Source organism: Acyrthosiphon pisum, chromosome A3 (genome assembly GCF_005508785.2).
Source record: "Acyrthosiphon pisum isolate AL4f chromosome A3, pea_aphid_22Mar2018_4r6ur, whole genome shotgun sequence".
NCBI classification, from domain to species: Eukaryota; Metazoa; Arthropoda; class Insecta; order Hemiptera; family Aphididae; genus Acyrthosiphon; species Acyrthosiphon pisum.
In genome coordinates this window covers 31,096,184-31,114,626 of record NC_042496.1, presented here as the reverse complement: position 1 = coordinate 31,114,626, position 18,443 = coordinate 31,096,184, and the positions used below count along the sequence as shown (strand labels likewise).

The 18,443-nt window shown below is 27.1% G+C and overlaps 1 protein-coding gene across 8 annotated transcripts; it reads right to left on the bottom strand.

Annotated features, from left to right (window-relative positions):
• Window positions 1–615: 615 nt before the first annotated feature.
• Window positions 616–8,912, bottom strand: LOC100168871 (cyclin-dependent kinase 8). 8 transcript variants are annotated; one of them, XM_029491169.1, is made up of 13 exons: window positions 8,687–8,912; window positions 8,378–8,585; window positions 7,721–7,787; window positions 7,541–7,651; window positions 6,552–6,692; window positions 6,308–6,497; window positions 5,871–5,985; window positions 4,949–5,047; window positions 4,772–4,844; window positions 4,317–4,414; window positions 4,158–4,251; window positions 2,283–2,465; window positions 616–1,366 (listed from the first exon to the last, which is right to left on the bottom strand). In XM_029491169.1, the coding sequence occupies exons 2-13, from the start codon at window positions 8,503–8,505 to the stop codon at window positions 815–817; spliced, it is 1,851 nt and encodes a 616-aa protein (XP_029347029.1). In that variant the 5' UTR covers window positions 8,506–8,585; window positions 8,687–8,912; the 3' UTR covers window positions 616–814. The 8 variants fall into 8 exon arrangements, with proteins under 8 accessions (XP_029347029.1, XP_029347026.1, XP_029347031.1 ...); XM_029491166.1 differs by having other exon boundaries at window positions 7,721–7,796; window positions 8,687–8,911; XM_029491171.1 differs by having other exon boundaries at window positions 616–1,348; window positions 7,721–7,796; window positions 8,687–8,911.
• Window positions 8,913–18,443: the final 9,531 nt, after the last annotated feature.

The window sequence follows — 18,443 nt, the reverse complement described above, 5'->3', positions numbered from 1 at the left end:
TTCTTTGATATTATCATAGAAAACTGCTGAGATTCAATATCTATACTCTATTCAGAATAAGACGACACCAGGCGGCTGCGATCAGAACCGATTTTGCTATGTAAATCTGGTGTTATCTTATTCTGGATAGATTATAGAGTTATCTATCTGCGGTATATAGAAGATATAAGTTAGAAGTTTAGTTCGGTCACACAATACAACTTAGAAATAGGTACAACAGTACACATTGTTAGTATACTACACTAATTTTATTTTTGATAATGATTAATGATAAATAAATGGTTAATTTTGAGTGATTTAAAGAAAATGTTAAATTGAAAAGGGTTGAGAAGGTATGGTGTGGTGGATTAGAGATGGATTATTAATAATTATCAAGTGAGAAAAAATTAACTTTGGTACCACAGAGTAGATTTTATTATACAATATATTATAATATGTACATAATATAATATATATATATAGTAATACTAATAATTAATAATTCATTTTCAAAAAAGTATTAAATATCTTTGAAACTAAAAGAGCACAAATATCTGTGATATAAAAGTAAAATAATGTATTAATTAATATACATGTATAGATATGACATATGAATTCAAATTTTAGTTAATCATATTTAAAAAAATAACATGGAACAATCTGAACTTCAAAAAATTATAATTTTTCTATTTTTGTACCTGAAGGTTCGAATAAATTCCTTAGTCACCAAATATTTAGGTATGCTGTTCAACCTAGTTTCCATGTACTTGATAAAGGTTAGTAAATAATTCTATATATCAGTCAAATAGTGTAAAAATTATATCAATTAATTTATTCAAAACCTTTGTGAATAATTTGGACCCGGCCCATTGGGATTGACCTGAGAGTACATCATTTGTTGGTGTTGAGGCACATGATGGAAGTCTTGTTGGTGCTGTTGTTGTGGTTGTTGTTGGTGCTGTGGTTGTTGTTGGTGCTGTTGTTGTGGTTGTTGGTGCTGTTGTTGTGGTTGCTGTTGCTGTTGTTGTGGGTGTTGTGGTTGTTGCTGCTGTTGTTGTGGTGGTTGTTGTTGCTGCTGCTGTGGATGTTGAGATTGTTGTTGCTGCACTTGTTGCTGCTGCTGCTGTTGTACTTGTTGTTGTTGTAGTTGTTGTTGCTGCTGTTGTTGTTGCTGTTGCTGTTGTTGTTGTTGTTGTTGTTGTTGTTGTTGTTGTTGTTGTTGTTGCTGCTGCTGCTGCTGCTGTTGTTGTTGAACGGTAGGTGGCATCACCGTCCCTGGGTTGACACTCGGATGTTGACCAAGTCCATTCATGCGCATACGTTTTTGATTAGCAGCATGTTGTTGCTGATGACTATGGTGACTGCCCGACTGATCAGAATGTGCACCCTTATTATTACAATTTAATAATACAGTAACATGATATAATAAATATAATCATTGATACTTAATGAACTTTGCTAAATGATTTTAAAAAAACAGCCCGCTAGATACTTTTTATACAATTCGTATTTTTAATCAACAATAAGAAACTTAAATATTATGTCTAGGATCCCAACAATTTCAAATTATTTTATATATTAAAAATAATAATTTATTATGAATAATTTCTAATAAATTACTAATATTAAATAGAGAAGTTATGATAAACAACTTGAATTGTAACACCGCTAAATCTCTTTTATCTGATTGATTAGATAGTAAAAATGTTGAATTAAATATGAATTACATTTTAATACAAGTTTTAAATTTGAGAATTATTTGATTAATTTTATTTAATCTGATCTTAGTAATAATTAATTCATACCCATTCAAATGTCTATAATTCAGATATTAAATACTTTAACTAAAGAACACTAGATACCATATTTTTTTTAAATGTAGTTACAATAAAACTATGTAAAATAACCAACAATACTACAGAAAAAATACTCAAGAATAAAAGATAATATTATGTACATTTAATGGCATAATACTATACTAGGTATACGTTTAATGTTCAAAAATAAAATGTGTCTACTTAATTCTTATAATAATATTTTTTATAAAAATCAAAAATATGATCCATTATAACAGGAAAAATATTTGAAAAATTAATAAATAATTATACCAATACCACATACCAGTAAATATAAAATAATCAATATATACAACATACAATGTAACCAAAAATAACTGTATAAGCATATATCTATTATAAGAAATTGTAAATCTAGTAAGTACAGTACCTAATTGCATGTAATAAATGTAACATCCAATATTAAAACCCAATATTATTAAAAACTTAATTCTGAATGTGTATTACCTCTAGCGTAGTGTGACTTAAGCCATGCCAATTGTGCAAACTATTAACATAAGCGTTGTTGGTTAAGCTATTACGATGGTCCTGGGTAATACTGTCAATTCTAGGCCTGACACTATTGTTCTTATTATAAATGCGAGTGTTAGAACTATCGATTAAGTAACGTCCACGGTCATATGCAAAAATCTAGCAAAATAATTTAAGTCATAAAATTATTGAAGAGCATGCAGTTAATATATATTAATATGATGATTTATAAATATGTATTTGTTAAAAGAATTATAGTTTGTAAAGCAATAGAAAAATCAAAGAGCAAATTTATACAAGTAAAAAACCATGAAATTGAAAAAATTATAATCATACATAATGTGTATACGATGGTTGAGGTATCTCTTGGTTCAAGTATCTCTTTCAAATTTCAATTTAATTATTTTCTTAAAAAATTGTGATATTTTGGTAGTTATGGTGGTGATTTATCAGAATAATATTACAAAGGCACCTCTATAAAATTATTAAATACTTTTTTTTAAACTATTTCATGGTCTTTTAAATTAATTGGGAAACACACTTTTAAAATTATTTTTTACTCTCACACAAGTAACATAGAAAACTAACACATATTAAACCAAAAAAGAAGAATTAAGAAGACGCATCAGTATTCTTCTATATTCTACATCAGCAGTCCCCATTAGGAATTTGGAAAGGCCCAAATATTATTTTTTTAAATTACTTGCAGGCTGCATGCAGTAAATAATAAAAAGGCATAATTCTTTTACCTGTGACCCAGGTGTAAAGATTCCTAGTTTCTAGTTACATTTTGAATGATAATATTATAAGTTATAAAAGTTAAAAAATATTATTTTAATATAAGTATTTTATTTTATTTACTCGAGAGTAGAATGTTGGATTTTAGAATATAAAATTCAGTTTTAGCGAGGGCCACGTCGCGGGGACCGCTGGTCTATATGTTGTAGTAAGTAACTGCTCTCTGTGCTTCACTTTTTGTAAATACATTCAAAATATTATTTTATGGTACAGTAATATAATTACAGGGGGAGAATTTGAATGATTCCCATGACTTTTTATTTTTATTTTTAAAATGGCAAACACATTTATGTACCTATTCAATTATAAATATAATTATCTATAAAAAATAACACAAAAAACCCCAAATCTCCTATGCAAGCTGTACACAACTAAAATAAAATTACTTTGTAACACGGATATTAGTATACTAGTATCTATATTTGTGCTTTGTAAAAAACACTACTCACTAATCAGTAATCACTATAGCAGTATTAAATAAATATATTGAAATAACATATCATAATGTTTTGTGGTGCAAAAGTATTGAGTTCCTTGCATTTTTGCATAGAACTGGCATTGTTTTTACTATAAAAGGGTAATTATAATGTTTTGTTGTAATAAAAATTGGTGAAGTGCAGACAACAATTTTACTATACCACAAACTACATGCGTGTAAGATAGTGCTAATCCATTTCACTGTTACATTCCATAACTATTAAGATTATGTGACACTCATATTTGTTGTTTACATTTTACATAATATGCATCACATGGTCAAATTATGTATAGCATAATCGATACCTACAGTATTGTTATTTTTAATGTTGCAGATGAAAATTATTTTAATTTTAAATATGTCATATGTGAGAGGTAAATTAATTAAATATTTGTGTGGCTTTTATCTAATATTTTAATATACTTTAATTTCCAAATATTACAAATTGCATTATTTTGAAACGGAATATTACGATTATTATAAATACTTCTTAAATACTTATTGTAACTATGGTTTGTTACAAGAACATCAAACAAAAATGTACTAATATTCATAAAAAAATAAATAAAACATACATTTGTAGCTTGTTGCCGTTTGTCCTTGTCATCTTGATCGTCATCAGTTAAAAACTCTCGTTTAGGATATGGTATTGGGCATCCAGCAAAAACACTAAGAAAAATAACATAAGTAGAGTACATTTTTAGTTAATTTTCTTAAAATAAATAATTAAATACTCTGAGGTGGGTGTCGGATCTTCTTGAAAATATGAATCTTGTTTAGCCTGTTCTGAAGTAATTCTTTTATTTGGATCCATCAGTAATAATTTTTGTAACTAAAACAAAATCAACATGGAAATAATAATTTATTTGGTAATGATTAATGAATGATTATGAACTAAGATATAATAGACTGGAAACGACATGGTAGGCGGTTGACAGCCCGCAAAAGATTCCTCTGTTAACATCAACACTGTTCATTAAATGTTTTTAGCAGTACCTGTATTTTTGTTTGGCTGCACATTTTATATCTTACTCCGTGTTTTATACGGATGGTGTTGTAAACTCTCAATAACCATTGCAACCCCCCGAATTTTCTTATTGTACATACTTCCAAGGCCAAAGATAAGCTCCTCGTTTCATTAGCTTTGTGGTAACGATCATGTTTATAATGTATCATATTTTTTACTTACCAAATGAAATGCTTTACTATCTGGTTTTATTTTATGTCGGTCCATATATTTCACCAGAGAACAATTTGAATAGCTAAAATAGTTTAAAATAACAAGCTAATTAATATGACTTATACTTGTTTAATTTAAACATAACAATATATTTTTTTTTTAATTATTAATATCTTTTATAGTTACTTAGATCGTTTGAAATCTTTCATTAAAGTTTGATGTTCTGGCATCTTCTTTATGTCTTCCCAATCTTTCTCTTGAGGAAAGCCCATTACATTAAAAATTCTAAAACACAGCATAGGTATACACGTTAAGATGGTATAATAATTTTAGTATCGAACATACTGCTAATGTAAAAATGGCATAGAACTTTATGATATAAACAAGGGTAATAATTAAAACACTATTAAAAACTTGCTAAAATGATATATTTTATTATTTTAATCAAATACTATTCTGTTCAGTGTTAAAAACATTATAGATTAATTTAATTTTCTAATATTTTTTAAACTGTTTCATAATAATTCATAAAATAAGTAGTATTTACCGTACTAATACTGTCAATAATATATAATGTACTTTTTGCAGATGATTTTTATTCAAATCTGTAAATATTTATGACAAAATTGTATTTTTCTAATAAAGAATTATAAAAATAACTCTTCACGGAAATACTCAATTTTATGCAAATCACGAGATATAATATTTATAGTTATTAGTTAATATCATTCAATATAATCTTAATTTGTTCTACAAACTGCAAATTAATTAAAATATGTAGATCTATCCACTCAAATTCAATATTGTTTCTTTGATAAAATACAGTGCATTTGTCTGTTGGAATTTACTAATTCAATGTTAATGTGTAGATTGAAATATCAATTATAAGTTATAAATAAATTATGAAAGTTAACAGGTCAATGAATAAATCAAATAAGTTCACAATCATAAAAATAATAACTTAGTTAACGTTCATTTCTTTATAACTAAACTATATTATGCATTAAACACAAAATGAATATGTTCATACAATTGTGTTATTTCTCATCAATGAACCTAACTATAATATACATGTTTTCAATGGAATAGTTTTAAACTTTTAACTTACCTATCTAATTGATCATGGTGGTAAGGATTACTTGTTTTAATATCTTCTTGACGACAATGAAAAATGGGCTCAGATGTTAGTAATTCAGCAAATATACAACCAATTGCCCAAATATCTAAATTATATTTAACGAATAAAATTATTAATAGTAATACACTATGATTAATAGATAATATAATATTATATTGAAATATTAGCTATTGGTTTATTTGATTAACAATTGAAATTGATACTGTCAATATTTTAATAAAAATATTCTGTTTCAGAACTTGAAAATAAAAATAATAATTTAATTTTGGTAAAAAACAGAAAAAAATGTAAGAACTCGTAATAATAAAATTAAGGAATTTATGCAAAAATATAATTTCAATTCAAAGTATATTATTTATATGCTTGTTTTAATTATAAGAAAATTGTATGATTTAAAATATAGTTACCTATAGCTTTTGTGTAATGTCTTGCACCTAATAGAAGCTCAGGAGCACGATACCAAAAAGTAACTACAACTGGATCAAGATCAGCAAGTGGTTTTAAGGGGGCATTGAAAAGTCGAGCAAACCCCATGTCAGCTATTTTTACACGTCCTCTTTCAGGGCCTTCGCCCATTACTAAAATATTGGCTGGTTTCTAAAAATTGAAATAATTATCAAAAGTTCTAAAATAAGTTTAAAATATATTTACCAAGTCTCTATGTAAAACCCAATTTGAATGTAAATAGTGTATTCCATCAAGGATTTGAAACAGTAAAGACTTAACCATTCCTTTGGGAACCATTACTGGTTTTTTATTTGCTTTTGCTGCTCTATGAAACTTAATTATATGCTAAAACACAATAGAATGTTAATTAAATGTAACTGTTAAAATATTACTGAATATAGTTTATATACTCATAAAATATATTTTATTAATATCTGTAAAATATGTTTTACCAAAAATACTTTCTACAAAATGTAACATTTTATGTTTATATTGAATAATATCAAAGTCTGTTAATGTATAATATTTTTCGGATATTAAGTTTTTTTTATGGTTATTTATCTTTAAAATATTTTCTTACATACCTAAATTAATTTATATTTTTTGTTATGCATTTACTATATTATTTTTATAAATAATACACTTTTATCAGTGATAATTTTTTTTTACAATTAAAAGTGGTCAAGTGGGATAAATGAAAATAGGGGCAATTGGAAACGATATTAATTTCTTATCAATGAATAGTAATAACATAGATACAACCTAAAATTAAAATTAAATTCTTATATTTGTATTTTAAAATGCATAAACAGTTCTAATTTTTAAAATACTTGTAACTTGCTAAAACATTAATATCTAAAAAAAAAAACTATGAAATTAGCAAGATATTATTTTTATTCTTAAATTTTATAATAGGTCAATTCGCTCTAATATTAATCATAACAGAGTTAAATTGATTATTCAGAACATAAAATTTTCCATGTTACGCGTTAGTAAGACAGAGACAGCGCATGTGGATATACCGTCCTTTTAACTATTTTTGTCAACCACTACTATTTATTAACGACTTATCATATATAAACAATAAAGATTTAAACACAAATTAATTTCCATACCTAATGTATGGACAATACAAAAGAAATAGTAACAATAAATTATAATTTATAATATTTTATAATTTTAATGATTCTTACCCAAAGATCGTGTTCTGCATAATCAAAGAGCAGCCAAACTTTTCTATCATTGTGTGACAAGAATACTCTAATTAGATTTATTACATTTGGATGCTTCAATTCGCGTAACAACTAGAATAAAAAAATGTATTGGATTATTTAACTTACAACAGATCGTAAAATATAAATATAAATACAAACAGCAATTTCACGACAGGCTGACATTGATAATCCAGTACCTTCAATTTGCTTCAAAGCAAAGTCTTTACTGTTGTCCCTAAACAAGTTAGCATATTCAATAACTTTTTAAGACAATTTGAATAAAAAAATAACAAGTTATTCTAGAATTCCAAAATAATTCTTCTGATATGTAGACTATCAATCTAATATTATTTATTTACTTAATATTATATAACTAAAATTCACATACAACACCTACCATTATACTAATTATACTAATATTTCAAGTCAATAGTCAATAATTGAATTACATTTTGTTTTTTAGGCTATACAGATATTATCATTACATTCACAAATAACAATTTGTACTGCCATCAGTGATAAGTTAAGTACATTAATAACTTAATAGACATTAAATATTAAAATAATAAATTTAATCGTAGCCTAGAATTTAGTTGTAACCTAGAATTCAATAACTGTCAATAGAGGTTTAAAATAAATAAACAAATACAAACCAAATTATGTACTTCTTGACTAAAATATATTTAGTATTTAATATTAATAATCAAAACAATAATATCTATTGAGGTTCTGTGATGTCGACCCTTCATAATAGTGAAACTATGTTCTAATCACAATATAATAGTTTATTCAACATTTGCATAATATGTCACGTACCCATCTTTTCTTCTGGCTTTGTAGACATGACCATATGTACCTCTTCCAACTTTACACCCTTCGTACTCAAACAGCTCTTCCACTTTAGCTCTTTCATTGCCCGTTTTAATTTTGAACTCGTAATCCATTGAACTACAATCTTTCAATGAATTGAAACACAACGTTTATGTTAGGACACATTCGTAACACAAATTATTTAGCGGTCCACCTACAACATAAACATCAGGTTGTGACTAACTACATATTAATATTATGTTTAAGACATAAAAGTTTAGCTATTTATTTTTCACAAAAATCATTTAAACACACCTACACAGAACTCACATCATTGTTGCAACGGTGGCAAGAACGCACTATCGAGTATTGAGTCAACAGTTAGTAAAACAGTGGAATTTTCGAGACAGTTTTCAATTCAATTGGAAAACGACCGCAGCATTATACTTTATACTATTATTATATAGATATAGTTCATACTTCATCATAATTTATAAATGGTGAATAATATTCTGTTTTAAATTTGAAGACTTTTAAGTTTTAACAACAATGAAACGTAAACAAACATAATGCTGATAACAGGGACCGGATTGGTGTAGCCAACGTGACGAACTTAACAATGTCTAGCTTCAAAAGATCGTAAAAAATTAATTTGACTTTCCGGTAGTTTTTTTTCTATAAATGTAGTCTAACTTGTGCGGAAATTTGTATGACGTTTTCAAATCTTAGATATACCCAAGAAAAAAATGTTTATGAATGATTTCAAACAAAAACAATTTTTTTGTAAAAATTCCCGTTTATTCTTATTTTTATTTTTGTTATTCCCTGCGCTTTTGAAAACTACCTACAACCACTGGAAATTTTCACCTCCCGAATGCACCAACTATATACAGATTCACTTTCCCGCCGGAAAAGATACTGAAATTGTAAACTGAAGATTAGTTTGAGTACTTCGACTACTTATCGTGTAAGTAGATAAAAAATGAAAAATAAAGAAAACACACATCATTGTTAAATAAATAGCTCCACTCAAAATCTGATACAGTATAATCAATGCTATGTTTACCTAACTTAATTTAGGGCAAACGGTAACGGCTTGGTTTAATTATTATTTTTTTAAAGATACGGTGTACGTTATAATAGGGCTCGGAAGTTGTTGCATTGAAAAATCATGAAAATATGCATGTAAAAATGCATTAAAAAATATTATCAAAAATGCACGAAAATATGCACAAAAAAGTAATATGCACTGAAATATGCATTGAAATATGTAATTCAATTATTATTTTAATTTTAAATACAATTAAATAAATAATAATTAATAATTTAAATAATACAAATGTGAATGAAAATTAATATTTGTACGTTTTTACACTATACATAGTCAAAAGTTTCAGTTTGCAGAGTTTCTTTTGAAAAAGTTTTATCCCGAGTTTTCTGGCTCTGAAAAATTAAAACAATTTTCTTTAAGTACCTATTTTTACTGTTTATAGTGTTGTATTATATTATTTTATCTTGGAAATTGCATTGAACGATTAAAAATTTTTTATATTTTCGAATTATTCGAGGTGAGAGTGCTGTCATTTCAGTGGCACCCCCACCTTGAAAAATTCGTTAAGATTCGGGGCTTGCTGCACAAACGCTCAAATTCGGGCACAAAGCAGCACAAACGCAGAACAAAAAAGGCTCTCAATTTTGTTCCAAAATTCCGAGGTGGGGATGCCAGGGAAATTCACCTGAGACGGTATGTCAGTCTAGGTATAAGACATATTAAATACTATTATATCTATGCACGTATTAAAAAAAAAATTGACCTATAATAGGTACCTATAACAAATTCCAAATTAATCATATCACAATATCCATTAGGTACTTATAAGTTATAACGCGTTATACATCAACAACAAACCGTGATACTATCATAGATTTAATATTAGTATGCTTTAAAAGTTTCAAGTACCCACGAATAATATTATAAAATCACAACAAAATAACTAAAACAGTAATTCTATAGGTTTTTTAATATATTATTTCGTCCAAATTTGAACTTAAAATGACTATAAAAATAAACTGTGTAAATGTATTTTTTAGATTTTTTGGTAACAGAATGAACTACTTACGTGTAATCTTGTTTTAAATTTTCAATCCTTAGATATAAAAGTTGAACATTGTATACATTTTTAACTACAAAATAATTAATCAATTTTAAATTTGATAAATTTTGTAAAAATTTGATCTTTAAATGCTTATAAAAAAAAATTGTGCCTATGTATATTTAATATTCTTCAACTGCTATTGTAACAATATATCAGAAGCCTTGTATTAAATTTTTACCCTTTTTGGCCCAAAAGATGAAACTTTATTGATATTAATAGAAAAAAAAAATTTTTTGAAATATGAAATTGTCCGTAAACTGGTCAAAACAAGTTAAAATATTTTGATAATTGTATCAAGTATGAGAATTGATAAAATAAACATTCAGTGAAATCTACAGTTATTCGTTTTTGAATTACAACAAAATAAGAAAATCGCTACATGAGAAATCGAACACATTGTTGTACAAAGTTGAATATCAAACGCTCATAAAAATTAAAATTGATTTTCTTATAGACATTTTTTTTTTATAAAGTTAGATTTTCTTAGAAGCAATCTTGTATTAAAATTTAAGATCTTAGATCTAAAAAGAAAAATGTTTTTGAATTCTTAACTCAAAATAATTTGCTAATTTTTCTTGATTTTTCTTGATTTTTCCATATTTTGTTAATTTTTGAAATTTAAATGCTTATAAAAAGAACTGTGACTAAGGATTTTGAATATTGTTCAAATGTCAAAGTAACAATATAGTAGGAGCCTTGTATTAAAGTTTCAAGCATTTTTACCCAGCAAATGAAGTTTTATTAACATTCGTAGAAACAAAAATTAATAAAATTGGAAAATGAAAATGTCCCTAAGCAGTTCAAAACAAATCAAAATATGTATAGAAAATTCAAATATAAACAACCGGTAAAGATTTCATGTATCCAAAGTCATTTGTTTTAAAGTTACACTAGAAACCAAAATCGATTTTGTGAAAATTCGATTTTGCGTAAAAATTCCCGTTTTTCAATAATTTTTCGTTTGTTTCTCCCCGGCTTTTGAAAATTACTGGGAATTTTAAATTTTGACATCCCCAATGCACCAACAATATTCACTCTTCCATGGAAAAAGATATTGAAGTTGAAAATCGAAGCATTATTTCGACTACTTATCGTGTACACAGACACAAAAATGAAAAAAAAAAATACACACATCGTTGTAAAATCAATACATTCATCGCTCCGCTCAGAATCCAAAAGAATATTGTTAGACCGGAAAAATAAAATAAATATCATTCTTTTAAATTCAGAAAAATGTAATAAAAATTTATGGCATTTCAACTTTTATATCTTTAATGTGTAAAAAATAATTTTAGTTTTCCAAGTTTAATAATAGTCAATTAAGACTTTCTAATGTTCATTTTCAGACCACTGTGGGCCGTCATCGCAGTACGTTATAATATTTCCTATATTGTATTTTGTGTTTATTTTTGAATATTTCCACTGTGTTTTGTGATAATAGAATAATGCTGCCAATTGCCGAACGCTCAGTACATTTGTACTGATTCATATTATTGACATAAAATATTTTAGTCAAACGTCTTAAATTAAACATAATATCATGATTTATGACCTACCGTGCTATCTATACTAAGTTTAACTAGTAATGAACCTGCAAGCATTATTAGATTGTTTTTAATATATATACATTTATTTTTACATAACCGTAGCCCGCGGCCCTATATTATGTGCTGTAGAATAGTAGCACCGTGGCCTGAGTACCTATACATAGGTAACTTATAATAATTCATATTGTAATTAAATCAGATACCAAACAAATATAAATTCTCAAACACTGTGTCTATGGGCACTGGCGGGAGAATTAGAAGCTATATAGACTTGCGGACCAGTCTGTATAGTTAAATCTAGCATGTGAATTATAGTCTATAACTGAAAAAGATACCAGAATAGGTGCATTGCAGGTCACAAAGATTTCTGTAAAAAAAACATACGTTTTATCGATATACCGTATAGGTACCTACTGAGTATAATATATAAGTTCTATGGATTTATCGTAGTAAATAATATATTTTATAATAACTATGGCAATCGTCAATTGTCGAAATTTGTCGGCGACGATTAACAATTCTAATAATTTTAGCAAACACTATTGTGTTATAAGCAGGTAAAATATATTGTATTTGATTTGAGTGAACAAAAAAATAACTAGCCATCAACATAAACGGACAGATCGTTAAGCCGTATATATCACAATGTAAGTCTTAACACAAACTCGCACGTTTCGTTATGATCAGGTTAATTTCATAAAAATATTTCGATACTTTCAAGTTTCAGTTCGGAACGAGATGAAGATTGATGACGATAGCTGTTTCTTCGGCGACGACGGCACTGTAGCTATAGGTTTCACCGGAAGAGTCGATGTTTACGTGTAAGTTTGTTTTCATAGGTATTATTACTATTTTACATTTACTTTTTAGACTTAAATTAAAAATTTATTGCCACGGGCAATCTGTTAACTGGGTGACTTAGAAGCATTTATAAGTTTAATCCCAAAAGCGCAATATATAAAATACGCGCGACCGAACAGTCCAAAGACCGTCTTCGTTTCACCACGCCAAGTTTAATACGTACCTTTTTGCATAATGTGTATAATAACGTATAATAATATTAATATTATCTACATAATCTATTTACCTATTGGTGGCGTAGCAAGGGGAGGGGCTACGCCGGGTGTCAACTATCACCTTAGGTTTGCGCGAAGTATTTAAAACAATATAACGTTATTAATCTTTATAATATTTTATATACAATATACATAAATACATTATACACCTCATAAATTTTATTAGCATACTTAGAGTTTTTTTAGTGTAATTTATACCCTAGATGGCTAATGATAGGTATTAAATGTTTTGCAATTATATATTTTACTATAATTATTATTTTTCATTACAATACAATATAACAATGCACTTTAAATTAAATAAGTTATTATCATAAGACAGGCAGTCTTAAAACAAACTCTTTTCTGGGCGTTTTCAAAACGGGTTATGTAATATACTAGTATCGATTTTATTATATTACGTGTAAAATCACCGGCAAAAGGTGCATACAGCATTTTAAAAATTAAAAATATTAAATAATGTTGTAGTAAAAGCTGGAAACTGTAGTTTATTCTTATTTATAATCCAATTAAATATTAATGTAACCGGGAATGTAACTATAAAAGTCATCATTGAATGATTATTCAGAGATCACTTGATTGCTAAATCTAAATTGAATTAAGAATAATTAAAAAACATTTTGTGAAAGGAACAAGATTAGGTAATGATAATATTACTGCTATAGGTCCTAATTATTTTTAACAAATAAATTCAAATAATAGATATTTTAATAGCTTTTTACTATCAACATTATTCAGTGTAAATAGTTTCTGATCGATTTATATATAGGTATATGTAAATATTTTCTATGAAATAACTATTCATATAAAAAAATCCTAACAATTGAATGCAAGGATACTCATAAATTAATCTTACAGCAGCCTTAAAAAAACCAAAAGGACATTTGTACATCAGTTATGCACACTACACCTACCAAATCAAAATTTTACAAAATTTAATTCCCTTTTAGGTATGGTGTAGGTACCTAATAATACGAACAATAAACTGTTATCCGAAAACACGATTTCGTATAGGTACCTATTGTTATTTACTAAATACCTATAACTAAATTAAAAATAAACACATGATTACATACTGAGTGCCAAAAATAAAATATTATGAAAATTGAATCTTTATTAAGTATACCTACTTATCGTTTACACAGACAACAAAATTAAATAAGTAATAACACATCATTGTAAAATTAAAACAGTCATCGATCCGCTCAGAGTCTAAAATCTAAAATATATCCGATACATTTAAAATAAACATATTAAATCATAATTATTAATTTCGTAATCAGCAGTAAGTATTCGGAAAAAATGATAGACTTGGAATTTTAAAAATCTAGTTGGTGTTATAGTCAGTACCTACTGTAAATTTGATGCATTCACTGTATACCTTTATGTTAGCTCTATCACGTTTTTACTAAGTGATTCATAAAATACAAAAATTATTAATATAATATATTATTAATAATATTAATATGCTCTTATAAAAATATGTTTGTACTACTGATATCTATTCGCCATCTTAATCAATAATTAAATTAATAAACGAAAATAATAATTTAAATAATACATACCTAGGCATTATGTTAATATTATTATATAATTATAATTCAAATTCCAAATTATAAACTATTCTGGTTTATTGTCATATTAAATTTCAATGAACAAATTGTATCTTAACACGAAACTCTTTGATATAAAAAGTTGCATTATATTATTATATCCGTGGATTCATCATATTTGACGTACAAAGTACATAGTATAATATCTATCATTTATATTCTATGGCAAATCTCAAAGTCGTTGCAGAAGACACAGTGGATTAAAAATTCTAAAATTTCAATAGGTATGCAAAGCAGATATTATGAGCATAAAACTTACTGCGTTCCGTATAATCTTATTTTTCATAAATCACAATATTATTTTAAAAGTTCTGTATTCTGGAGCGTTTCCTCATCGCGTCGCAGTTCACTCACGTCACGGATTCCACCGAAAGAGTCGATAATTAAAGAAGGTTTGTTTTCATATTCTTTTGGGGCTTAAATGTACCTTTAAGACTTAAAATAATTATTTAATGTCACGAAAAATGTGCTATCCAAGTGTTGTAGGCTCATATTTTAGTTTCGAACAAGAAATTTATAAAATACCTACGCGAGATATAAACGTCGTCGTCGTTTTTCCAGTCCTTAATCTTACAATAGTTATAATAAATAAGTACATAGGTACCTATATAAGGGAACTTGCAGAAGTATATACATATATTATGTTTTGTTTTAATTTATATAAACATAGTATGTTATTACTGATAATAGTCATAAGATATTATATACAATTTTAATTTATAACTGGTGATTTGTTTTCCAAATACAACGTTATAAGTTATAGGTAAATATTAATTTACTGTAACATACTTAACTTCTATTGTTCACCTAATATCTGTATCATAGGGATTAAGGGCGTATAACCATGCACAAATAAAAGTAATTTTCACGGAATGGTCAACTGCCTATCCTGACGTGTGCGCACATATGAATAATATACTCATATACTCGTATAGTCGTATTATAGGTATATAATATATAAATAGTGTAATACATATACGAATGCGTTATACCTATTATGTGCATAAAAATTAAACAGTTATTATTAAATAAATTTATTTTTTACACATAGGTAGGTACATTACAAGACTCTAATACAATAAAATTTATTTTCATTTTCTCGAACACAATGTTTCAAAAATTATTAATTAACAAATATATTTTATTGGTATAGTATTGAATAAATTGTATGAAATAAAATAAACATACCTACTGTAATTAATAATAATAAGAATAAATCCATGTATAAATTATTAAAAATCTTACAAACAAACGAATAATGATTCTGAGTAAAGACAGTAATAACTAATAAATAATATTGTGGTTAAAGTAATTTATTTTACTATTAGGTTTTAGTATAACAGTAGTTTAAGTCATTTTTGCCCAAAAGATTACATTTGAATATGTCATCGTGTATATAAATTCTAATAATATACCCAAAAAGTTCCATAAATCCACGAATACCTACTATTTTTAAATTACAACAAAATAACTAAAATCATTATTCATTGTTTTAATGAGTAATTTCGTCCAAATTTGAACTTATAATGTCGGTAAAAATTAACTGTGTTTTTCATAGATTATTTAGATTTTTTGGTAACAGTACAAACTATTTATGAAAATTCTTGTTCTAAATTTTCAATCCTTAGCAATAAAAGTCGAACATTTGTTAGAAAATGAACTTAAATTACTTATAAAAAAAAATCGTGCCTATGGATCTTTACTGTTTCTCAACTGCTATTATAACTACTTATGAGGAATCTTTTATTACATTTTCATATTATAGGTAAACACAGAAATTTTCGTGTGAATATCTGACTACAAAATATTTTGCAAATTGTCAAGATTATGATGATTTTTTTAAAAATTTGAACCTTAAATGCCTATAAAAAAAAAACGTGCCTATGTATTTCTAATAATTATTAACTGCTATTATATAGCTCACGAGGAACTTTGTATTATTTTTAAGCTTTTTGACCCAGCGAATAATATTTTATTGACATTTATAGAATACAGAACTAAAAACATTTCATAATTAAAATGTCTATAAATCACTGAAAAAGAGTCGAAATATTTTGAACATTTCATAATGAACAGAAAATGATAGTTTAAATATTTGATGGAAATTTTAAATACCGACGGTTTATAGTTTTCGAATAACAATAAAAGAAGAAAATCGTTTTACGTGAATCATAATATGTGTATATTATACACATCATTGTAAAATCAAAACATTTATTTCTCCGGAAGTCTGCTTTAAAATACAAACTAACACATGATAGTTAAAGGCATATATATATGACATATGTATAATACAAATTAAACATTATACATATATGTATAAAATAAAATATCTGTAACGCTTAGGTCATAACAATGTTGTTGAACATTTTACTGCATGCTTCGTGTTATTTCAGAAATGGTATTCGTCAGTGAAGATTGGAAATAATATATCATAAGCAGACTGGGAATGTGCGAACGTTGCAGTGTTTCGAAGACTAAGTTTTATAGCAGATTTTCATTCGGACACGGGGTATGTATTTTCTTATTTTTCAGTAGAATTCTTTTTATTATTGTTAATTGATCGGGGGATGTATTGCTCATAACTTTTCAATTATTTGTATTGTAACTGTACCGGTATAAAACTATTCTGGCTATCAATAAAGTCGTGATAAAAATTAGAAAATTGGTCAGGTGTGATATTTGTTGGTATGTAATTCTTTTGAGTTGGCTCAATGATATTTAAATATTTTCGCCGATCATCAAGTACAATGGCTTGTAGGTGACTAGAGACTGAATTAGGAAGTGTATGATATGGCGAGGATAAGGAAAGAGGTCAACAGGATTTCAGAATGTTTGGCGTATGAAAGGAAAAGACGAAAAAAATGTAAGGTAAGGTTAGGTTAGCTGATTGTGTGTAGCAGATATGAGAATATTAAGTTGGGTGTGTAAGGGAAAAAGGAAGATATAGGTAACAGGCAATTTATTAATTAAAGGTAGTGTAGTGTTGTGGAGTGGCATATATATACTGTAGCGAATATAAGAGAGATTGGATTGAGGTAGACCGAAGTCACTGTATGATAAAGGTATAGTGAGAGTGAATAAAGATGTAAATGTAGAGGGAAAGTGAGGGTTGAGAAGACTTAAGAAGAGATGGATAGACAGAATACCCATCATATATGGAGGTGTGGGAAGAGGGTGGCTGAGTCTGTATAATTGTGTGAGAAGGGGGAAGAAGGACTTGAAAGAGTGTGAAGGTACAATAGTTAGGTTAACAATGTCGAATACGTATGAAAGAATCTTGAATTGCAAAGGCCACTCGACTCTTTGTCTGAAACTACCAAGTTGATTTAGTTATTACGACACTTTGAATAAAAAGATCCTGAGTGGGTTGCCTAACTTCAGTGTTTGATTATAAAGCTGTTCCTTTGATTGTAGACACCTTAAGCTTAGATCAATTACTTCTATGGATGGAGCCATACCCAGCTCACTCGTGTACACAATTTGAAGTACACAATATATGCCACGAGTCTCTGACATTTTTATGGTTACATATAAATTCACATTGATAAATATGGCGTACGTATCTTATTCAGATACTTGTCGCTAATATGTGCTTTAAATTATCTGGATATGGGCCCATTCATAGTATATGATCTAAGGTGAATACAATAACCGTGATCACAACTTGAAAGCATGAT